General features: G+C 39.4%; 2 protein-coding genes across 4 annotated transcripts in view; one reads left to right on the plus strand and one right to left on the minus strand.

Moving 5' to 3' along the window:
• The window catches only part of RFX7 (regulatory factor X7), a 151,874-nt gene extending 142,702 nt beyond the window's left edge, over nt 1-9,172 (minus strand). Inside the window, exons 1-2 of the mRNA XM_058427848.1 lie at nt 8,804-9,172; nt 8,468-8,633 (exon numbers count right to left, since the gene is read on the minus strand). Coding sequence (XP_058283831.1) covers nt 8,468-8,628 — 161 coding nt within the window. The 5' untranslated portion in view covers nt 8,629-8,633; nt 8,804-9,172. The remainder of the gene's footprint in view (nt 1-8,467; nt 8,634-8,803) is intronic.
• Nucleotides 9,173-9,396: 224 nt separating this feature from the next.
• TEX9 (testis expressed 9) overlaps nt 9,397-24,556 on the plus strand; it is a 199,622-nt gene continuing 184,462 nt past the window's right edge. For 2 of the 3 annotated variants that reach the window (XM_058427956.1, XM_032174527.2), the window contains exon 1: nt 9,398-9,622. The gene's annotated coding sequence lies outside the window, so the exon portion shown is untranslated. Of the gene's footprint in view, nt 9,623-24,556 lie in introns of all 3 variants that reach the window. The other variant, XM_058427959.1, reaches the window with a different exon arrangement.

Here is a 24,556-nt window from a genome sequence, read left to right on the forward strand (position 1 = left end):
AAATTTTTAAATTTCATACATACTGCAAAAACAATGGTAAGTTCTTGGTGTTGCCATACAGAAATAACATATTTTACTGTTATATTGTAAACTACTGATTCTGCAAGTGATTACTTTGTTTCAGATATATTCAATCTCCAAATTCCTATCAACTTTACGTATTAGAAAATGAGAGCGTTTCATTTAAATTCTGTAAAAACTCACTAAAATGGACTTACCTTAGGTAAGGCCAGTCTAAACTACTGAAAGAAATTAAATTATACAACTCAGATCATTGTTCCCCTGGGAGTTGACAAAAGGTTCGTGAGACATGTTTCACAAGCTGGATCTTAAAGTTAGACACTTATATCAGCAGAAACAACATTCTTAAGGTAGCAGGTAATGGGACCAGACCAGCACATACACAAGCAGAGAAATAAGATAATGGAAGCAAAGAAAAAGGGTTATGGATAGTGCAAATTGAAGCAGCCACTTCATACAGTAATCCCGTTCTGATTTTTTTTTTTTTTTTATTTGAGATGGAGTCTCACTCTGTCGCCCAGGCCGGAGTGCAGTGGCGTGATCTCGGCTCACTGCAGCCCCTGCTTCCCAGTTCAAGCGATTCTCCTGCCTCAGCCTCCTGAGTAGCTGGGGCTACAGGCCCCGCCACTGCGACTGGCTAATTTTTTATATTTTTAGTAGAGACGGGGTTTCACCATGTTAGCCAGGATAGTCTTGATCTCCTGACCTCATGATCTGCCCACCTTGGCCTCCCAAAGTGCCCTGTTCTCATCTTGTAGCTACTTGGCAATACAGGTGCTCAAAACAGAAAAGCCAAAGAAAAACAGAAAAACACACAAACCCAAGTGCTCTCCATGCTTGGTTTATACCTTAAAACTAGGCATCATAAATTGCAAGACAATAGCCCTAGTGACTCTCCCTCCCCAAGATAGCCATTACTGTAATGCTTCATCTATAAGAGAGCTCAAATGAAAAATTACTGATTTTGGAAAGAAAAAGGGTGGCAATTATAGGGCATGTGTATCATTACTTCTTATTCCCATGCCCTTGCTAGAAATATTACTAATCAATCAGACTTAGCATGCAAGTTCAAATCAATTTGCTAATCCTGTGTTGGAACGGGTGTAAAGGTATCCTTTGCAATCTAAACCCTTGCTATCCAAATTCAGACAACAAACGGGTTCAGATAATTTATTTTTTTTTATTTTAGATAAGGCTATTTGGAAGACATGGTACTGTGTACCATATGGACTCATGCCTTCCAAAAATCCAAGACATAACAGATTGGAATCTGCCACTTTCTGACCTTTCACTCTCTGCACTCAGGAAAAAAACAAGACTCAAATAGCAAGGAATTATCAGCATTTTTCAGTTCGTGCTCAGTTACGAGGAAATACAAAATTTCACCTCCCACACAACTTTTTGTTATATATATATCTATATGAGCTACAGTAATAGATGCCTGATAGAGAGGTTGTACATAATTAACCAAACCTCATGTTTCTATTTTGTCTCACAAATAGGAGGCATACAGTTCATGAAATTGAAAAAGTAAATGCCTATTTACAGTCACAAAAAAAGAAAAATCATGTTTTAAGGTTTTTATTTATGTGGGTTGAGTGCCGAATATCTTCATCTCATAGTCAGCAAGTAACTGCATTAAGGCCTTAGTGCTTATTGCTCCTTATTTTATTATCCTATACAAGGCAGGAAGATTCTTCCTCCTATTGGCTCATGCTGCTCATCTTTAACTTGAACTTAGAGCCCTCCAAAAAGCAGAAGAGAAAGCAACTAAAAGACTAAACAGAAAGAGAATGGTAGAATAGGAGGCACTGGACAAGAGTGGTCTACTTTGCTAAGAGATGTGGAATAACCATCTTACTATCATGTTCCTTATAATTTACAAAGAACATTCTGTCACGATTACTTATTAAAATGTCTATCCTAGATGAAGAGGAATAGCTGTGAAGCTTAACTCTGCACTGAATTATTCTGAAAGAGTACATACTTTTCTTATTTATATAACTGAATCTACAATATGACATTCACTGCCTTAAAATATTACATTACTATTATGGGATAAGGTTAAACGTTGAGAATCTCTTTATAAAAGAAGACAAAACAAAAGCAGCACACAAACAGCCTCCCTACTACAATCTCTCAACCAGCAGTTAGTAAACTCCCCAACAACCAGGATTACTGCATAGCCCTACTTTCGCACAATAAACAGCTCTTAACTACTTTAAATGTAATATATGCTCAATAAAGATTTGCACAGTTAATCTCACATAACAGAACCCTTGCACAAGGTAGCAATAAGCAAGTCCTCCTCAGCTAACACCCAAGGAAACACTAACAAATCCTAATAATTCATCCAATGAAAATGTTCTGTTGATTGCCTATGATTAATTATATTAGTCTTTCACCGTGCTTATGGTTTTATTATTGTTGTCAATCTTGATTTAGTAACAGAGTTAGAATCTCAGGAACCTTCAAGGTCACTTAGCACAAATCTCTCATTTTGTAAATGAGGAAACTAAGGTCTACTTTTTTCACAATGCATACTTTGACACTTGTCACTTCTTTTCCTGGTCCTCTAACTGAATAAAAGAGAAGTTTTACTGCATATTTTTGCTTAGGTCAATTTTACAAGGTTACTATTACAAGTGAACGGGCATTCCTCAAATGCCAGTCTCTGGCAGACTTTGTATACAGCAGATACTCATTTAAGTATTTACAAACTCTTCTTGCTTAAAGTCCTCAAATATAAGTAAATGATAAGGCTTATTTTAATTTTCATTTGCACAATTTTAGCATGCAATATTATTTTCTAATGGGAAAAGTAATGCAACATAATTCTTAATCCAATGCATCTTTCATAACAAGACACTTCTGTCTTTTCTACCACTATGAAGCTCATTTTCCCCAAATAACACCAAAAATTTACAGTTAGACATAAACCAAATCAGTCCTGCACATACCATCATTCAAGACACCTTTTAATGGAGACAGCAAACTGGTCAATCATTTACATATGTACATATCCACTACCCAACCTAAACAAGACAAGAAAATCAACAGGCTTGGAATTGCTTAACTTGCAATTAACTTTTGTCAATAGGGAAGACAATTTTATCAGTTTAAAATCATAGAAGAGCAAGGAACTGCCTTCCTTCTGGAACCAGAAACCGGGTTGGGACACAGCTAGCTTCAATACGGATATGCAAAATGCATCTTAAGTCTTTTGTGTGCTTGGTAATGAAGACAGGCTAAACTCAGGGTAGGCAGGACGTCAACCTACTAATCAAAAATACACGGAAGCCAGCTGATGTGCTAGTCGGTCTCTATTTTTAAAGCAAAATGAAAATCATAGACTTCCAGGTAAAGTAAACTCTAACGTTATGAATTTATAGTACATGTTCTCCACTGTAGTTGAAGGAACAATATTTCTCAACAGAGTTAATAAACTACCTGATTCAAAAACCAAGAATAAAACTGAACCACTGCATTCTAGGATGGGGGACTGAAATCAGAAATACGGCATCACTATGTAAACCTTCCGGATCACCAAACATAGCTCCCTGTAACTAAGATGGAAACAAGAGATTAATCACTTAAAATCTAGATGTTGATTGTCATCATCGTAAGAAAGTAAAACAAAATTGTTCAATTTGGGTTTTAACTAGAATTCAGAAAACATCCAAAATAGATTATATATATAATTCTACTTTTAATTTTCAGCCTTAAATATAGCAGATACAGAAGTATATATGCCTTACAGGATTGAATAAAGATAAGGAACTCTGACCCTAGCATTTCTTCCAGGGTCTAATAAGGAATCAGTGGAATCTTATAGGTCTTCTGTCATCGTTTATCTGTTTCCATAAAGTGGTCAAAACAATAGATCTTATATGACCATTTTAAGAAGAGGCTTATGAGGTCTCACCTGCAAATAAAGTTACAGAAATTAAAACAGTAATTGATAACAAATTCTTTTAAGAATCCCTAAATTTGAGTAAATGCAGTATTGGAATATTTTCTAAAATAAAACATCAGGATTTCTTTTGAATTTTCAGGTACAAGTTTAATACAAGTTGACTATCTCTTATCTGAAATGCCTGGGATCATATGTGCTTCCATTTATTTATTTATTTATTATTTTTAGTTTTTTATTTTGAACCGAAGTCTCACTCTGTTGCCCAGGCTGGAGTGCAGTGGCATGATCTTGGCTCACTGCAACCTCCACCTCCTGGGTTCAAGGGATTGTCCTGCCTCAGCCTCCCAACTGGCTGGGACTACAGGCGCACGATGCCACACCTGGCTAATTTTTTGTATTTCAGTAGAGACAGGGTTTCACTGTGTTGCCCAGGCTGGTCGCAAACTCCTGAACTCACGCAATCTGCCTGCCTTGACCTCCCAAAGTGTTAGGATTACAGGCGTGAGCCACTGTGCCTAGTGTGCCTCCAATCTATTATTTTGGATTTTGGAATATTTGCGTATGTGTAATGAGTATCTTAGGGATGTAACCCAAGTCTAAACATGAAATTCATTTATGTTTCATATACACCTTATACACATGACCTGAACGTAATTTTTATACAATTTTTTTTTTTTAAACAGAGTTTTGCTCTTGTTGCCCAGACTGGAGTGCAACGGTGCGATCTTGGCTCACAGCAACCTCCGCCTCCTGGGTTCAAGCGATTCTCCTGCCTCAGCCTCCCGAGTAGCCGGGATTACAGGTGGGCACCACCACCCCTGGCTAATTTTTTGTATTTTTAGTAGAGACGGGGTTTCACCATGGCCAGGCTCATCTTGAACTCCTGACCTCAGGTGATCCGCCCGCCTCGGCCTCCCAGAGTGCTGGGATTACAGGTGTGAGCCACTGCGCCTGGCCTATACAATATTTTAAATAACTTTGTGCACGATACAATGAAGTCAGGTATGCAATTTTTCACTTGTGCCACTAAAAACGTTTGGGATTTTGGAGTGTTTCAGATTCTGGAGCATCTTGAATTTTGGGGGATTTTGGATTAGGGATGATCAACCTGTATCTATGTTACAGCCTCACTGCAAATATGTTATTCACTCCCACTCATGTAGGTATGATCTCAATTCACAAACATGCAGAAACTATCTCAATCCTATTTTTTCCATAGCAATTGTATTCTATCGGGTTTCAAGTAAAACTGCCTTAAAAAGGTAAATAAAAGGACTTAGTAAATGTGTTTACCGTTGCTTACACTAAAGTTTTCACTGAACTAGGAAGACACTGAGAGATAAGAGGAAGGGAAAACTTGCGTGGGTATTTCTTTCCTTTTTTTTTTTTTTTTTTTTTTTTTGAAGTAACCAAAGAGGGGTACAATTTAAGCTAAAAGAAGTTTGCAGTTAGGTTGGGTTGTGGCCTTGTTTTAGGTAAAATACATGGGTTACTAGTTTTCTTTTTTTTTTAACAACAAAAAGCTAATTTTGGAATTCCACTTTTTAGAAAATACAAATAATCTTACAGCATATTCAGTACTAAAGCACATGCCTATTAAGAAATCTCCTTTCTAGTGAGTAGTGTCAGTGATTTGGACCTTTGGTCTATGGAGTAAGAAGGAGTAAGGGTAAGAAACATGCAAGCTTGTTAACCTAGAGTTAAGTTGAAGGTATTCATAACCATATTATAGCAACATAACAACACTGTCAATTTTGTACTAACCTTATTTTCTATAATTACCTTTAAAATATATTTCCAACTCTTTTCCACTCAACTTTGAATGCTTTTTTTCCAGACTCATTTAATGCCTGATATTTCAATGCACATACTTTTATCAACAGTATTTTAGTTTAATAAACAGAATAAATTATGAACTGATAATAACTTATTGTCCAAAGGCCTACATCACATACTATATTTATATTTGTAGAGTAGGAGGACAAGTACAGACTTGTTTGTGATATGCAAGCCCAGTAATTTAGAAACTATGATAAACCAAATGCAAAACCCATTTGATAATTTTTAAATGTCACATTTCTTTTGAGTGTAATTTTAAATTCTCATTAATAATGGTACCAAAGGATGATTCAGGAAGTAGTACAAAACTGATAGTCTCTTAGAATATTATCAGGTGATAAAATAATTTGTAAAATAATATTGCCTCAAAAATGTGAAATATCTAACTGCAATCATCTATTAAAAATGATTTAAATTTAATACATATATACTATTTCTTAGGAGAATATGGTGGTAAAGGAGTTTTCACTTTGATATCTTTATTTTATATAGTCACTTGATGAATAATATAAATCTATTCTTCTGGAGCAGGGGGTATGAGACTATTAAATATATTCACTAATTTTGTTTATTATCTACAAATGTTTATTCCGAAATTTTAAGTATATAAAAAACATTTTTGCAAATAGGATTTCTAAAGTTGAACATTAGATGCTAATAAGTATACCATTACAATTTTAAAACAAAAATATAAAATTTCATATTTTGAGATTCACGTGTTTGTTGCCCATTATTTTTTCAGAGCAAGTACCAAAAACTGGAGTGCACTCTACTTCAGAAGTTTTTCTCATGTTAAAGTCAGAGCAGTTAGGCTGTAATGGATGTGCCAACATAAAAAAAAAAGTTAAACTTACACATTTGCCAAAAAGTGCACTCGACTATCATCATTATTCAAACATTTCACTCAGTTGCCTCCACAACTCACTTATTTTAAAACTATAAAGATTCCTTTCCCCTCTTGTTCTCATAATCAGTTAAAATATGCATTACTAATTCAACTTTTAAAATTTGTCTCTTAAAAGATTTTAGTCCATTAACTTGGATATCCCACATCTGAAGGTAAAACCAAGGTGCTTAATTCAATTTAATGATGATTTCAGAAACACAAAGTTACATCACGTTACTAGAGGTTAAAAACACACACACACACACACACACACACACACACACACACACACACTGGTTTTGTGAAAACCTTGATGGCAAGCAAGATATTCAACATCTCTTCTTTTAAATTATAGCTTTAAAAAGGGGGTGAGGGTATCCATTGAATAAAGCCTGCTTTCTGTTACACACACACACACCCCAATCATATTTATCAGACCTACTCAAGTTGCCACAATATGACTATTGTCAAAGCCAAAAAAATTCTCCTTTAAAATATTTAAACTTCATTTTAAAATTAAAACTTTAAGTAAGATATTCAACTGCCAACTACTGTTGATGAAACTATTAAAGCCTGTACTGACCTACTTCATATCAGCATCATGACGGCATGGATGCATGCCAAGAAAATAATGAAAATTACTATATAACCAACCTTAATCTTGTATTTAAAAATTGTCACTTTAAAAATGTGTAAACACTGTACATGCAATGCCAGTTGCTTTACGATATGTTTTCAAAATGAGAAAATGAGTTTTGATATTTTAGTACTCATATTCAATGATGGCCCTGCAAATATTTCATTTCCATTTTCAAAATCAAGGCTTTTTAAAATACCATATAAAATTATCTTTTTAAACTTCTATTAAAAGCAATCTCTTAGACCAAATTCCAAATATTACTTTCTATTTAAAAAATATTGCTACACTTAAAAAAAGGCAGTTAATGAAGATCCTACAAAACAATGCAAGTTCATGTTCAAAGAATATTGCAATGGCTCTAACAGTGGATGGACTTAGTGTATTTAATTATTAAAAGATTCCCACTAGACTTTAGGAGTTTAATGCTGAAATATTGGAAATTTTCATACAAGAAAGTAAAATAGCGAAAGATATTCCATCAATGGTTTCTTTTAAAAAGACATACAAATGGCAAGACATTTGATTCCCTGTATTTTAATTAAAAAAAAAACACTTTGTTGTAAACTACCATCTTAAAATATTTTATACTAAAAAAGCACTTTCTTCACAATCAATGCAAAGAATAAACTCCCTGAAAAAGAAATTTAATATTAGAATACGGGAGGCAAAAACATTCAGAAATAGCAGCTAACCCAATTGAAAGGAAGAGTCACATTAGGTTTTGTGCTGCATATTAATATTCTTACGCACAGTATCTGTTTGGTGAAAATTCACAATACACTTCTTCCTCCTTCTATGGCTGCAAAAAGGAGTAAACACATTTCACGTTCTCCAGTTCCAAATTCATGCCACCATCATGCAATATGACTTAATTTCGACCCATATTTCTGTCACAATGAGCGAAAAAATAAAACCAAAAAACTTGTTTACCTGCACTCACAATTGAGGAGGGGGTAAAAGCATTTTTTAGCTAAGGAGACAGGGGCTGATTGATGCAAAGTCCCCACACCTCCAGAGGTCCTACAAATGTGCACTCGACTGGGGAAAACCACATTCAATGAACGCATCAGCCTCCTCCTCCGCTCCCCCGCCCGCCGCCCCCCACCCACTTTGCAGCAGCAACGTGCCTGGGCTTTTTCACCCGAGCGATGGAGGATCCTCTTACCAGATGGAGTTCTTGATCTTGTGTTGCAGCGCGCTGGCCTCTGTCCCTGGCAGCCCGGGCACAAGGGCTGGCAGGGCCACCCCCGAGTTGGGGGCGCTGGGGGGAAGCTGCTGATGGGCATCAGGCTGCTGTGGTGGCGGCTGTTGTTGTTCCTCTGCCATCGCTGCTGGAGGGGTGGGAGGGAGGGAGGGAAAGATGGGGGCGCGGGGAAGGGTGAGGGAAGAGACCGGGAGGGGAGGACGAAGGGGGGAGAGGAGGAGGAGGGGGAGGGGGAGGGGGAGGGGAAGAGGAGGAGGAGGAGGAGGAGGAAGGAAGCTGGATAAGCTAGGCCTTTACCCCAGGGCTCGAGTGAGTCGCTTTCGCCTGCCGCCTGGGGGACATCACCGGGGAGACCAGCGGTTCCTCACGGCCGGGGCGCTTCACCGCGGGAGAGGCATGGCGGCGCCCCTCAGCCCCCTGCTGCCGCCGCCGCCTCCTCCCGTCAGCGGCCGGGGCTGTGGGGGGTGAGATGGGGGCGTTTGAAGACGAAGTGGGGGGGGCAGGCTCCCCCCGAAATCCAAGAAGAACGGTTGCTCAGGGATTTGGCGGCCGGGCCTTCCTTCCTTGTGCCCGGGGCTTTCTACTCCGAGGTCCCCGTGCTGCTGCAGCCCCAGGCTCCGCTCCACGCCGCTCCGCTCCACGCCACTCCCCACGCCGCCGCCGCCGCCGCGGCCGCCGCTGCCCTGCCAGCCCCGGAGGCAGCCCCGTGCGCGCAGCCGCACTGCGGCCCGGCGCAGACCGCACAACACCTACCGCTCCGCCGGGGGGGCGTGGACCAGGGTGTGCGGGCCGCGGGCGCGACGGGCCGGGAGGGGGGCGCAGGGCGCGGAGGGCGGTGCGGGCCGGCGGGCCAGGGAAGCGCGCCGCTGGGGGCCGGGAGGAGTCCGGCCCGGCTGGTGGAGAGCAGGAAAACGTGGGGGAGGTGCTGGCGAGAGAAAGAGAACTTGCGTTGAGGAGGAGGAGGAGAAACCAAATTTAATAATATTTGGCGTGGAAATGGGATTTGGGCGGGGGAGGCAGCTTCAAAGCAAGTAAAGAGAAATCAGCATTATCCCCCCCTCCCCTGCACGTGTGAGGATGACTTCCTCCCTGAGTGAAGGAAGAGCACTGAAGCAGGTAAGACGATAAACTGACTTTTCAGAAGCCCCCAAAGAAGAACACCCGTTGGAATTAACCACCATTTAGGTAATTCGGTCTTGAACGGAAATTGCGAGTCAGGAGCTGGGTTGAGTGCTCCTCGGTCGGGCATTCAAAGCCCTCCAAATCTGGCCCCACTTTAGCTATCCAATCATAGCGGCCTCCATCCCCCTGCAAGAACTCCCGGCTCCAATCAGGGAAGTCTCCATGCCATCCTCAACGCGCAGCAGATTCATTCTTCCTTCGTGCCTTTGCTCATGCTGTTCCCCTCCACCTCCCCACCCCACCCCACCCCCTTTCCAGGAATGCCTTCCCTCCTTTATACCGCTCCCAGTTCAACCCAGGCTCTAAAGCATAGCTCGAGTCGCGGCTTGTCAGGGTCCCTGCAGCCAAGGCCCCTGCCTGCCTCTGAAAGAAACGCATGTAGTACTCACAACATGGAGGCTCAGGCGTCAGCCACGAGCTCCTTCCTTTGGAGCCCGTTGAACACCCGCCCTCCCCCCCGCAGACTCCGCACCATTCCCCCCCTTCCCATTCATACCTAAATGATAGCTTTGCCACAAATAAGTCAAGTCTCCTTTAAGAGCAGAAGAATTGGCTTTTCTAGGTGGGGCTGATCAGGGAGGCTGCGTGGATGTAGAAGACAACAGCCAGGGCCTCTGGCACCAAATGGAACAGCTGTTCCCCTCACACTGACCTTTCTTTGGGCCCGTGGGTGTTACGAGCCCTTCAGCTTTAACTTTTCTGATAGAGTCTCTATCAGGTTTCTACCTGTTAGATCCTCTGGCCACTTTCCTGCTGTGTGTGGACTTTGGGCTGTGAGGCTCTGCCACCTTTTAGATGGTGAATCTGATTGGCTTGGGTTGCCTGGCCTTTGAGTTCTCAGTTCCCTGCCTTGGCCTGAAACCCTCTTGCTTTTGTCCACTGTGCCCTCTGTCCTGGCCCACAGACTCAAGACCCAGACTGACACCGAATGCTTGCACGTGGTGAGGGTTGAGAGTGGGGGTGCGGGGAGGAAGAACACCTGTGTGCGAAATCCAGCCACCCCCCCCCCCCCCACCGTGGCCTCTTGGATTACGCTGTGCTCCAACTACCCATTGCACGAATTGCATCACACAAATGAGCCCCCTTTTCCATACTCTAAGGTCTCTATTAGCTTAGCCACTTTAGGAAACGATAGGTGGTTTACGACATTCATCTTGCATACATATCTTCATGTGGGTGTGTAAAGACAGTATTTTTCTGGACCAAATTGATAGACATGGTGTGCACTAGACAGAAGCTTTGAAGAATAAAAATAGCTAATGTTTGTTGAACACTTTGTGTGCCAGACTAGCACTTTCCATACATTATCATAGTTATTCCTCCCCAAGAGTGTATAATGTAGGTATTATTATTCTCCCTCTGTTACAGATGAAATGGAAGCTTAGGTTAATTAACATTCTTCAAATTACCCAATTAGTAAATGCAGGAGCCAAAATTTGAGTCCCGGAAGTTTAATTCCAGAGCCTGCAAACTATGCTGAAACTGGAATTACGCTGAAAAATCTTGAATGTAGATATATATATATACGTGTGTGTGTGTGTGCCCTATATCACGTTGAGGAAAGTTGCCAAGTTCCCCAAGGTTCTAATTTTTTGCCTTGCCAAGAGAGAATGATGGCTCCAAGCTGCAACACCCTGGGAGGGGGAGATCCTTAGGAAGTGGGAGACTCATCAAGGGGGTAACGTATATAAGGTCTGGCCAAAGGCCTTAAGAAAGGAAGCTGAGAACCAAGACGTTTTATAAAAAGTTCGCTACCGGGTGTCACACAGGCTGGCTTCCCAAGTGCAACTTCTGAGAGTTTTTAATGGGTTCCATAAAAGAGCCAGGTCACCCCAGCAGCCACTAGAGGGCTCACGAAGCTGCAGCCGCGGGCTGCCCTCTAGCGGCGGTGCTGACCGGAGTGTGGTCGTGAGCCTTTTCCGGCCTTCCAGGACCTGCAGGGAGTTGAAGGAGACCAGCAAGGGGAGGGGTGGCAGAGAGTATCAGACTGAGGAGACCTTATTGCCAGAGTGAGAAACCCTTTCAGGGAGGAAAGGGGCAGCCCTCACTACTCACTTAACATCTGGGAATACAGTGGGTGTTTTGTTCCAGTCTTCAGAGAAGACTATGAATAAAATTATGACATTAAGAAATCTGATGAAGTTACCCAAAATTTTGGGTGTGGACTCAAGCCAAACCCAGGGACCCTGAATAAAGGCAGGAGTGTAGCCATGTGCGTCTCATATTATGTGGACTCCTTTGATTGTGAAACCCTGTACTGAGGACCCTCAAGGACCCAGAATCAGTGTGGCTCATTTTCTCTGAGCATCATTTTGACTCTCTGGTAAATAAGGTAAGACATTGTAGTAAGCATGACTTTTTAAGATAACACACAAGTATTTCCCAACCCTGAGGAGCCTACGTTTATTCTCTACTGGGAAAGTGTACACCAGAGGAAAATTTTGAGGAACACAGATGTAGTGGGGTAGAAAAACCTGGCCTTGGGGTCAGAAGACCTGGGAATTCAAACCCTCTATTTCCATCTCTATAAAAATGAAAATAATGATGTACATCAGAGGGTTGCTGTAACGAACAACATGTAAAGTGATAGGTAAACCAGGGAAGTGCTGTCCATGTTTAAAGAGTATCTACAAGATGGATTGTGAGCACCTCAAAGGAAATGACTATGTTATTTATCCTGTTAGTCCCAGGACATAATTCCTGACTCCTGGCTATTTGATAAATATTTGTGAAATTTAGTAGTTACCTAACCCTCATTTTCCTAGCCCAATCCATTATATTGTCTTGCTGTCTTATGTTTGTAAACCTTGTCTCCTTTATGAAACTAAAAATGTTATACTGTCCAGACTGTAGTATATACATTTATCATGCCTGATATATAGCAGTATTAGGCACAGAAAATATGAATAAATAAGACCTGGCTCCATCTTGAAGCAGTTTACATTTGGTGAAGTAGAGCAACATTAACATATATAAGATGATGAGTTATGAAATATAAACTATCCACTAGTGTGGAGTCATAATGGAGGGAAGGATTGGTCTTGTTCAGGGTAGAAGAACTGGAGAAGGCATCATGGCTGGCATTTTAATTGGGTCTTGTTGGATGAATAGGAGTTGAGTAGGCAGAGCAACAGAGGGAAGACGATTTCAGGTAAAGGGAGTAACGTGAGCACTGGTGTGAAGCCATGAAAGGGCACTGTTTGCTGAAGAAATAATGCATAGCCCGGTGTTGACTCTGTGATCGGATCCTGAATGAGTATAGGGGAGGGAAAAGAAGGAGAGGGAGACAAAAACCCACTTTACAAAATGTTACTTTGCATTATAGTTAGGATTGTTTTATCAAAAGAAGGCCTGAAAGTCAGTTTCATTATTGGTACATACTGGTTAAGTGCTGAAAGTATACATTTCACTTCCACAAAGTACAGTGGTTTACCAGATATGGAAAAGGTAAAGTTCTACCCTGTTCTCCTTCTTTCCCAACTTAAGTATAAAAATAAAATACTCCCCCATCCTCTTTTCCCCTGATCGTTACTTCTTCTGTCTTTTTCCATTGCAAACTTTATCCTCTAGATGGTGAAAGTAGAGTGTAATGACCTACATGTTATTTAAGAGAACAAGGAAAGAAGACTTTTCACCTCCCCCAAATCTTCCTTGATAGCAGAAAGTGATGGATAATTTCTTTCAGCTAGGCTGTTGTCTTTCAAAGTGCAAGTACTCCTAGGAGGGCTTATATATATATATATACGTATATATATATTTGTGAAATTTAGTAGTTACCTAACCCTCATTTCCTAGCCCTATATATATATATATATATATATATGAGTTTCAGTGCTGTAATATGATTGAGCTTTCTTTCAGCCTTTAATAGCATTCGAGAGAAGAGGATGTGGGAGGGAGTGAAGAGGAGAGGAGAAAAATAAAAGCAGCAGCAAGATTACAGAAGAGGGAAGTTGGGGGGTTCAGAACTAAGTTAATATTGGCAAATTTGGATACATGTTCTCAATACCAGGAGTGCTAATGTAAGTTTGCTGTGAAAATGTGAATTCTCCTGTTAGAGCACAAATATGTCATTATGTCATTAAAACAATGTATAGCCCAGTGTTAAGGCTAAGTAGCCTAACTATTCAAATACTGGCAAGGCAGCAGGCTGTTAACACTGTTACTACCTGGCTATTTGACCCTATCTATACAAGTCATTCTTTCAAGTCCTTTTGCTTATCTCTAAGGATTAATGGGATAAAGTTCACATAATGTACTCAGCTCTTCAAGTGAGTAGTATGATGAAACGAATGCCAGGTCCCGCTTTGATTTCACTTAGAAATTTTCCACTGTTGGCACCATATACATGTTTATGTTGTAATTTTCAACTCTTTTGTGTTAAAGAAGGTTCAAGTTAATATCATCTACATGAATTTTAAAGGAAGTGTTTACTTTAACTTGGGCAGAAAGGTCCCAAGTAGAAATTTGATATCTCAGAAATTCAGGAAAGGAGTGGCTGTGAACAGAAGCAGATAAAGAAAAACACTAAATTGTGACACTAAAAGTGTTTTAGTTATTTACTTAACACTAAAAGTGACAATGAAAAGACACCAGAGCCAATCCTACAGTGAGGAAGTCAGTGCCAGTGCAGTCTGAACAGGTGGGGCCTAACCAATAATTCACAAAGTCGATCATTCCTCCATTCCTTTCAAGGCACATTTGAGAACCTGCTATGTACAAGTTATATATTGGGACCTTAGCAAGATTAAAAAATAAGTAGTAAATAAAATATTGTTCTCATTTTCAAGAAGCTCATAATCTAATTGGAACACTACACATGTCAGCCCATACATATTTTTAAAAGTGAAATAAAAACAAAAAACAAAAGGTGTGTGACAGGATAATTTATTGAGCTATTTATTTGGGTTTTAAGCTCCTTATATTTTCCCTCTCTTTCATTCCAAGCAGGCTTCAAGGGAACTTTGTGTTACTAGGTAGAAAGTTGTCTGACAAGAGCTTTCCCTTAGGCAACTCCAGGGGGCACCATTCACATTTTAAATGAAGCCTCCTGGAACAGGACTCCTTAGAATGCAGTGTCAATGTTATTTCTGGAATTGGACCCAGCAATCTGTCTTCCAAGTTTGTTGCTCCTTGAGGAGATGTTGCTAGGGGGTTAAAAAGGTAAGCACATCTGGGGAGAGAGAGAGAGAGAGGGAGGGAGGGAAGGAAGGAAGGAAGGAAGGGGCGCTGAGACGGGTGGATCGCAAGGTCAGGAGTTCAAGACCATCCTGGCCAAATGGTGAAACCCCGTTTCTACTAAAAATACAAAAATTAGCCGGGTGTGATGGCAGGTGCCTGTAATCCCAGCTACTCGAGAGGCTGAGGCTAAGGCAGAGAATTGCTTGAATCGGGGAGGTGGAGGTTGCAGTGAGCCGAGATTGCGCCACTGCACTCTAGCCTGGGCGACACAGTGAGGCTCCATCTCAAAAAAAAAAAAAAAAAAAAAAAAGGAAAGAAGCAGCATCTATGGGCAGGTGGAATTACAGAAAAAAAATTCCCATGAACTGTAGAAAATCAAAGATTGGGGTTCCAGTAGTGAGAATAAGAGTACCCCAGGGAGATACTTTAACCTCATAGGGATGCACAATGCCGTTAGGGAGGCTGGATTCCCTTGCCTCTCTTGGCCCGTAAGTGGAGGAATTGCCTGGCTTCTAGGAACCAGTGAGGATGTCAAAGTCCATCTTCCATTTTCTAGGCTCAACATAAGTCTTTCAAACTCTACTGCAGTACTAGGAAGAGAGGAAAGCCCAGTAAGAACTGAGATTGGATTTCCTTCTACTCCAGCAGAATTAAGGCTGAGATCACTTAAGTCTGTGGTAAATTTAATTTGATTTAAAGAATAGTGACATGTCTTGCACACCCAATTTGTACTTGCAAGTTTATACTTCCTAGTGGTGGATACTATATAAAAAAGACACTGGTAGGTGAGATATATAAGATTAAAATCTTCAGTGAATGGCGTAGCTAATAACTGCTAAGAAAGTTTAGAGAAAGAGCAAAAGGAGCTAAAGTTAAAAGTGGCTTCGTGGAGGACTTGGGATGGAGCTGGAGTGTGAGTAAAATGAAGGATTTATAAAGGTGGGAGAAAGAATGGAGACAAGTCCGAAGGGAAAGGCAGTGTGAGTAGAAGCAGGAAAGTGAGCATGCAAATGACAAGACACACAGGAGACTGGTCTAATTGGAGTGAACAGCTGATGATAAAGGTTACATGGGGTACCAAATTCCAAGTCTATTCAAGCTAATCTGAGGAGTTTGTGCTTCCATACTGTACTCTGTACAAAGCAAGGTTCTACGAGAGAATAAGTAGTAGGAGATATATATTTTATATTTGTATGTTTATATATTTTAAAGGAATTGGCTTATGTGATTGTGAGGCTGGCAAGTCTGAAATCTGTAGGGCAGGCCAAAATGCCTTGCGCAGTGGATGCTGCAACCCACAGGTGAAATTTCTTCTTCCTTAGAAAAAAAAAATCTCAGTTTTGCTCTTAAGACCTTTCACCTGATTGGAAGAGACCCACCCAAATTATTTAGGATAATCTACTTAAAGTCAACTGATTGTAGCTAATTAACCACGTCTGCAAAATACGTACCTTTACAGCAACATCCAGCTTAGAGTATGATTTGAATAGCTGGGTATGTGTCAACTTGGCTAGGCCAAGGAACCATGACACCACACTCTGTAAGTCACTCCTCATGTATTTGAGAAGAAGATGTCTTTGGATTTTCTTCATGTGGATTTCAGGAAAGGTAATTTCCTATGAAGTGGGCCAACCTGTCTCCTTTCCAAGACTAGATCTATTTTCTTTGCTCTTCCCTGTACATAAATGTTTATTCCCAAGGATGAATTTCTATTTTTCTTCATCCCTTTTTCCCTTAACATCTCCTGAAGTTATGCCAGTGTTATATTGTGGCTGATGTTAGTATGTTATTGTTTTCTCCATTTAAAATGCCTCGAATTATGCCTGTAGTGTCATTCTTCTAATTCAGCAAAGCCTCAGGTTGTCTGCCATATCCACAGTCCCCCTCCGAGCCTGGCTCTATTGATGTAAGCTTCCGTCCTTGTCTCTTGTAACCCTGGCCCCCTGGTTGGAACAGGGCTCAACATCTGACACCATGGCAATCAATCTTCTGGCTAGACAGTGGCTTATGAGCTGACTCAATAAAACCTTTGCCCAAGGAAGACGTTAGTAATTAGCTAACGAATTGATTCCTTTTTTGGAGAGTATGAATACGATAAGGAGAGAAGGTTAGGCAGTTGGGAGTAAAAACAGTAGCTAAAAGATACACAAGAGAAAGCTAACCTCAGAAACCATTAGACAACAACCAGAAGAGGCAATGATTAAGCAGAAGCTGTGTGAAGAGGAGCTCAGAGGGCTTACAGAAGATAAGATAGTGGCTTAGTATTGGTAGGAGCAGTAGGCCCAGGGAATGATAGAAGCTGAGTACGTTTCCTGATGGAGCAGCAGAGAAAGCAGGTGCAAATGAAGAGGAATGGATTATTGGCCAGGCCTTGGGGAAATTCAGGATAACCACCCAGAAATCCAGGAACAGACATACAAGCGACGGCATAGAAACTTAAGGGGAGCTGGGGAGTGAAAAGTTTTTTTACGCTCCAGTGCAGCTCTAGCAACTGAATTATCTTCTCAGACACTCAGGAGAAGACTTTCATTACTTCCTTAGTTAGTGTGATTTTCTCCCCCGCCCAGAGAGTCTTACACATAAAGTTATGGTCCTGCTGGTGTGAAGGGCTCACTCATTTGTCAAGAATTGCATCCTCTCAGCAGTTTTCCCTTGTCCATTCCCTACCCACTCCCAGCCAGGTTGTGTTAGCTGTCTCTTTTCTGTGGTTCTGTGGCACCTTGTACAGCCTTATGTCATACTATCTCATTGTAGGCTAATTGTAGGTTTGTTTGCCTATTTGTTGCATCTACATTCCCTCTACCTGACTTCCAGTACTACAAGCTATATTTGGTCGGGAAGTATGTTTTTAATCTTCTCTATATCTCCGACATATGCTATAGTCCCTCCCACAAAGTCGCCAAACAATGAATGTTTGTTGAATTGAGCTATAAGTAAAAGCTTTTTTGTTTTTGTCCAGCCACGAAATAAAAGCAGAATGTCAGAAAAAGCAGAACGGGCTAATAAGAAAGCTCAATATCTTATTCATAATAATAGTGTAGGAGCTGAGAACATAGTTAATTTGTACTTAAAATTCATGTCTCTATGACTTTACAAAAATTTTTCAAGCAGCCAACTGTATCTGTTCAGCCTGACATCTGGTGCTACAATTCTCCAGATTTAAAGGTACTCTGGCCAGCTTTGTTCCTTTTAAGGAAAAGAGTGCGCTACATGCTTCCTGTAACCTCTAGTTTCTTATCTGAATTCAGATCCACACTCTTGGGCAGATGAGGCCTGAGGCTGACCCTCCTGGAGATTCCCCGGGCTTCCAAATTTAGAGTCTAGGATCCAAATCTCAGCTCTACCACTTGCCAGTTTTGTGATCTCAGGCAAGTTCTTCGCTTCTCTGAGCCTCAGTTTTCCAGTTGGTAAAAGTGGGGATAATAACTCCTTCACTCAGTTGTACTGATAATTTAATGAAAAATATTTCTGAAAATACTCCGCGCAATGCTTTACACATGGTAAAAGCCAAATAAATTATGGATTTCCCTTCCTTTTTTTCTGGGAGGTAGAGAGGAGAAGGGAAGAAATAGATTGATGGCTGGGGATAAGGCCCTAAAAATGACAGGAGCCCTGAAAACCGAAAGTGGTGGCAGCCTAGTTTTTACATGCCACTACTTTATAATCTGATAAAGCACAGGTCATGATCACCAAAAGCCACACCGCACCTAAGATAGCTGCTGCAAGAAATTCCTTGATCAGAGCACAGAAGGACATTCAAACTCTGTGTGTTTGAAATGCACAAAGCAGATAGGGAAAGAGGCACCATTGGATGGCAAGAAGAAAAAATTTTGCCTACACCAAGCAAAAGAACCCCAAAAACCATAAAACAAGGAGAGGTTCAACACGTGCTATGTCAGAGAGTTCTGGGAGTGTACAGAGGTGTCTGACTTTAACCCCCTCCAAATACCAACCCCAGAACTGAAAAAGGAGAAAGAATGGAAGGTCTTCACAATCAGCTGGAAAATCTTACACAATATTTATAGGAATTTTAAACACGTATCCCTTCTGAGGTCCCTAAAGAAAGCCAAATGACACCAGCTATCCAGGGACTCAAAACCCCAAATAATATTAGAGATGAGGGTCTGTGCTTTCTAGCTACTCTCAGAAGAGTTCTCTTAATGAGTATTAAAGCTGTTAAAGTTGGCTCTTGATGTACTCTGAACAGGCTACTCAGCAGTCAGGAATTGAGGTATGGCAGGGAGGGGAGTAGAATTCCATAACAGGATGAACTTGTTAGGCAAATCTGACTGAAAATGTCACTTATCGCTGCCCAATGTATAAGGTGGAAAAGTGGCTAAAAATTACAGCTCTTCACAATCAGTGTCTCCCACTCCCATGAAAGAACATTTAAAAAAAAATGGAATAGACGACCCAATGTATTGTTAAAGGCAAGTGACTTGAGACTTTCCCCTCAGAGAATTGTTGGAGTAGGGCTTCACTTTTCTCTCTGTGTCAAAGAAACTTTGAGTATCTTTTTAAATGTTTTGAAATAAAAATGGCAAGCATATAGGTTATCACTCACAAATTATATTTAATGGTGTTTTGAAAGAGTTAATTCAAAAATCCTGTGTATGAAGAGTAAATCAAGATGCCAGCCTGCAGGAAAGTTGCCTCTACCAAATCTTATGAAATGACAGAAAAGATTAAAGGGGGTGAGGTTAATTGGTAACAGGACTGGGAGCAAAAAAAATGCCATAAGTGTATGAGAAATTTTCAGGAGATCGGATCAAACTTTAGAAAAACATACTAGAGCAACTGTGCCATACATACTCATTTGGCTCTAGATTGCTGAGGAGGTAGGAGAAATTTCAGGGATGCTACAAGCTCAGAGAGAGCAGGTTCTATGAATAGGACATCCTAGGGTAATGGCCAGAGTGATTAGTTGAAACACTGCATTTGGAGCAGCTGGACTGCTACTCACATTCACTTCTTTTGCTCGTAATTGTCCACAGATTAAATAGTGAGCCTGTGGATTCTGAGAGCCAACGGACAGAAGAGTGGCAGTGGACCCCAGGAGGCACAGGGAGGCTCCTCACTCTGAAAAGAAACACTCTCCCCAGCAATATGCCCTTCGCTTCACCTATAATCACAAGTTGACCTACATCGAGCAGAAGGAGAGAGCTAACGGGGATTCTCATTTATAAAGTAAAAGAATAATCCAATGCAAGAATAATACAAGTTTGCAGAGACACCAAACTCAGAAAAAATAATACCTAAGGAAAGAGTTTATAAATTTTAAAAAGATGAATACAAATTCTTTTTATAAATTTTATAATTTTAAGAAAATATTGTATGTAAAATATATACTTAAAAGTATCACAAATATAACAATTACCCTCAAAGAGGCTCAAGATATTACATCCATGAAAATGAAACAATGACCCCAGAAATTTAAAAACATGATTTTTGAAATAAACTCAGGACTTGTATATCACCAATAGAATCTCTTTGAAAGGATGACTATAGGATAAATTTTAACAAATGATGAATCCAAGAAAGATGAAGGTGAAGCATTCAAGAATCAGTGGAGAGAAAAGAGATGATTTGCCTAAATATGACATATATTTAAAATTCATAGCATAAAATTAAAATCTAGATTAGACATTGGCAAATGTTTTCTGTAAAAGACCAGATAGTAAATATTTTCAGTTTTGTGTTCCATATAGACTCTGTTGCAACCACTCAGCTCTGCTGTTGTAGTGTGAAAGCAGTCATAGATAATATGTAAATGAATGTGCGATAAGACTTTACAAAAGGAGGGGGCAGGCGAACCCCTGTTCTAGATGATTGCAACATAAAGATGGCAGGGACAAAGCATGATGGAGAGATAGGAGGTAAGTTCTAAAAGCTGTATGTTTTATAACTTTTATATAGCTGTGTGTATATGATAAACACATACACACACATATGGAACACCAGATGGCAGAAAAAAAGTCAAGCCATCAGTAATTCCAGTACGTGACAAATGGACAGAATTTCTTTAATAAAAAGAATCTCAAATTTGGTAAACATCAACAGCAAATCTGGTTATATGTTATTTAGAAAAAGACACCTAAAAAGAAGGTTGGAAATAAAAACGTAGAAAGATACATCAGGCAAGTTCTAATAAGGATAACAAATATAGTAACATTAATGTTAGACAAAAAAGAATAATGTGAAAAGGATTTGACAAGATAAAAAGTGTTCACATTGGTGAAAAATACAATTCTGTAAGAAGCTCTACTAATACTGAACCTTTATAAATCTAATAATATAACATCAAATGTCATCTTTATAACCCATAAAGTGAAAATGATAGAAATATAAGTAGGAATGAAAAATACAGAGCCATTTTAGAAGACTTTAACACACATCTCAAATTGATAGATCGAGTAGGAAAAGAGTAAGGGTAGAGAGGATTAGAATAACAAAGAAGCTTGATCGAGTAAAGGACTTTGAATGAATAAACAGTGAATGCATAGTCTCCTCAAACACACATGAAACATTAACTAGCTGCTAAAACACAAAGAAAATGTTAAATTTCAAGATAAATCATTCAGGTCACATTTTTTATACTGAAATAAAATTTGTAATTAATAAGCAAATTGTTTATAAACTTGGAAATAAAAACCACTCCTTTAACTCTAATACAAAAAAATTTAAAATGAAATTATAAATTATTTACAAATGATAATATGTTAAAATTATTGAACATTATTCTACAAGCAGCATTATGCCAAGTGATCTACATGGATTATCTTTTCATTTTCACAGTAATCTTGGGAAGTTGATTCCATTATCATCTCGTTTCACAGATGAGGAACTGAAACACAAAGCTGTACTAAATAACCCGGCCAAGGGCACACAATCCATAAATGACAGTGTTGGGATTTGAACCTAGATAGCATGATTCAGAGCTAGTGTATTTAACTGCAACAGCAAGAATGACAATGAAAACAATACAAATCAAAATCTACATATACTCAGAGAAAATGCAGCCAGGTATGCGTGTTTTAAAAATAAGAAAAGATTGGCTAGAAATAAATCATGTATAAAGCTTAAAAAGCTAGTGGAAAAAAATACATGAAGTAGAAGCAAGGGTATTACTGAAGAAAAAAAACATGAATAAAATGTTGGGGGTTGGGGTGGGATAAATTTGTATAAAACTAAGAGATGATTTTTTGGAAAGAACCAAAAATGTCAAAAGTCTGGAATGTCTCACCAAGGTTAAAAAAAAAAGAGTTATCAGCATCAGAAATTAGAAGGGGATATAATTATAGGTATGAAATAGATTTTGAAAAGTTTGAGGTGAATACTGAATTTAAGCTAATTTTTACTTATTTATTTATTTTTTTTAAAAGTTTTAAGTTCAGGGGTACATGTGCAAGATATACACATTTCTTACATAGGTAAATGTGTGTCATGGGGGTTTGTTGTACAGATTATTTCATCACGAAGGTAAGAAGCCTAGTAGTTCATTACTTTTTTTTTTTTTGATCCTCTCCCTCCTCCCACCCTCTGCTCTCCCATAGGCCCCAGTGTGTTCTGTTCCCCTCTATGTGTCCATGTGTTCTCATCATTTAGCTCCCACTTAAAAGTGAGAACATGCAGTATTTGGTTTTCTGTTCCTGCGTTAGTTTGCTAAGGATAATGGCCTCCAGCTTCATCCATGTCCCAGCAAAGGACATGATCTCATTCTTTTTGTTGGCTACACAGTATTCCATGGTGTATATGTACCACATTTTCTTTACCCAGTCTATCAGTGATGGGCATCTAGTTGATTCCATGTGTTTGCTATTGTGAACAGTGCTGCAATGAACATACACATGCATGTGTTTTTATAATACAACAATTTGTTAATATATTCCTTTGGGTATATACCCAGGAGTGAAATTGTTGGATTGAATGTTATTTCTGTCTCCAAGTCTTTGAGGAATCGCCACACTGTCTTCCACAATGGTTGAACTCTTTTATACTCCCACCAACGGTGTAAAAGTGTTCCTTTTTCTCCACAACCTCACCAGCATCTGTTATTTTTTGACATTTCAGTAATAACTTTTCTGACTAGTGTGAGATGGTGTGTCATTGTGGTTTTGATTTGCATTTCTCTTATGATCAGTGATGTTGAGCTTTTTTTTATATGTTTGTTGGTTGCATGTATGTCTTCTTTTGAGAAGTGTCTCTTTATGTCCTTTGCCCACTTTTTAATGGGGTTGTTTTTTCTTGTAAGTTTGTTTAAGTTCCTTGTAGATGTTGGATATTAGATCTTTGTTAGATGCATAAAATGCAAAATTTTCTCCCATTCTGCCGGTTTTCTGTTTACTCTGTTGATAGTTTCTTTTGCTGTGCAGAGGCTCTTTAGTTTCATTAGATCCCATTTGTCAATTTTTGCTTTTGTTGCAATTGCTTTTGGCATCTTGATCATGAAATCTTTGCCTATGCCTATGTCCTGATTGGTATTGTCTAGGTTTTCTTCTAGGGTTTTTATAGTTTTAGGTTTTACATTGAAGTCTTTAATCCATCTTGAGTTGATTTTTGTATATGGTATAAGGAAGGGTCCACTTTCAGTTTTCTTCATATGGCTAGCCTGTTCTCCCAGCACCATGTATTAAATAGGGAATGCTTTCCCCATTGCTTGTTTTTGTCAGGTTTGTCAAAGATCAGATGGTTATAAGTGTGTGATCTTATTTCTGGGTCTTCTACTCTGTTCCACTGGTCTATGTGTCTGTTCTTTTACTGGTACCATGCTGTTTTAGTTACTGTAGCCGTGTAGTATAGTTTGAAGTTGGGTAGCGTGATGCCCCTAGCTTTGTTCTTTTTGCCTAGTATTGCCTTAGCTATTCAGGCTCTATTTTGGTTCCATATGAATTTTAAAATTGTGTTTTCTAGTTCTGTGAAGAAGTTGACGGTAGTTTAATGGGAGTAGCATAGAATCTATAAATTGCTTTGGGCAGTATGGCCGTTTTCACAATATTGATTCTTCCAATCCTTGAGCATGGAATGTTTTTCCATTTGTTTGTGTCATCTCTGATTTCTTTGAGCAGTGATTTGTAGTTCTCCTGAAGAGGTCCTTCACTTTCCTTGTTAGCTGTATTCCTAGGTTTTCTATTCTTTTTTTAGCAATTGTGAATGGAAGTTCATTCATGATTTGGCTCTTGGCTTGCCTGTTTTTGGTGTTTAGGAATGCTAGCGATTTTTGCACATTTATTTTTGTGTCACTCTTTTTCCTTTCCTCCATTTTGTTGGGGATATACTAATATCTGATTATGGTTTATTCTTATTTAGATTTCTCTGATTACTAACTATATGGAACATCTTTTCATGTGCTTATATTCATATTGATAGTCTCTTTTGTAAAATGCTTGCTCAAGTTTTTGCTCATTTTGTTTATTGATTTGCCTTTTTCTTATTGATTTGTAGACGTTCTTTAGATATTGTAGATATGTTATTTGTTGGATAGATATGCAATATATATGTATATATAAAACATATATAATACATGTATAAATATGCATAGATAGCAAATTATCTTCTACTAAACTATGTCTTGCTGTTTCATCCTCTTAATGGTACCTTTCAATAAACAGAACCTCAGAGCTTGAATTAATCCATCTTTTATGTTTTATGTTTTTGGGGAATCTTATTTAAGAAATCACTGGCTACCCA

This window comes from Hylobates moloch, unplaced genomic scaffold (assembly GCF_009828535.3).
Source record: "Hylobates moloch isolate HMO894 unplaced genomic scaffold, HMol_V3 SCAFFOLD_14, whole genome shotgun sequence".
Classification (NCBI taxonomy): Eukaryota; Metazoa; Chordata; class Mammalia; order Primates; family Hylobatidae; genus Hylobates; species Hylobates moloch.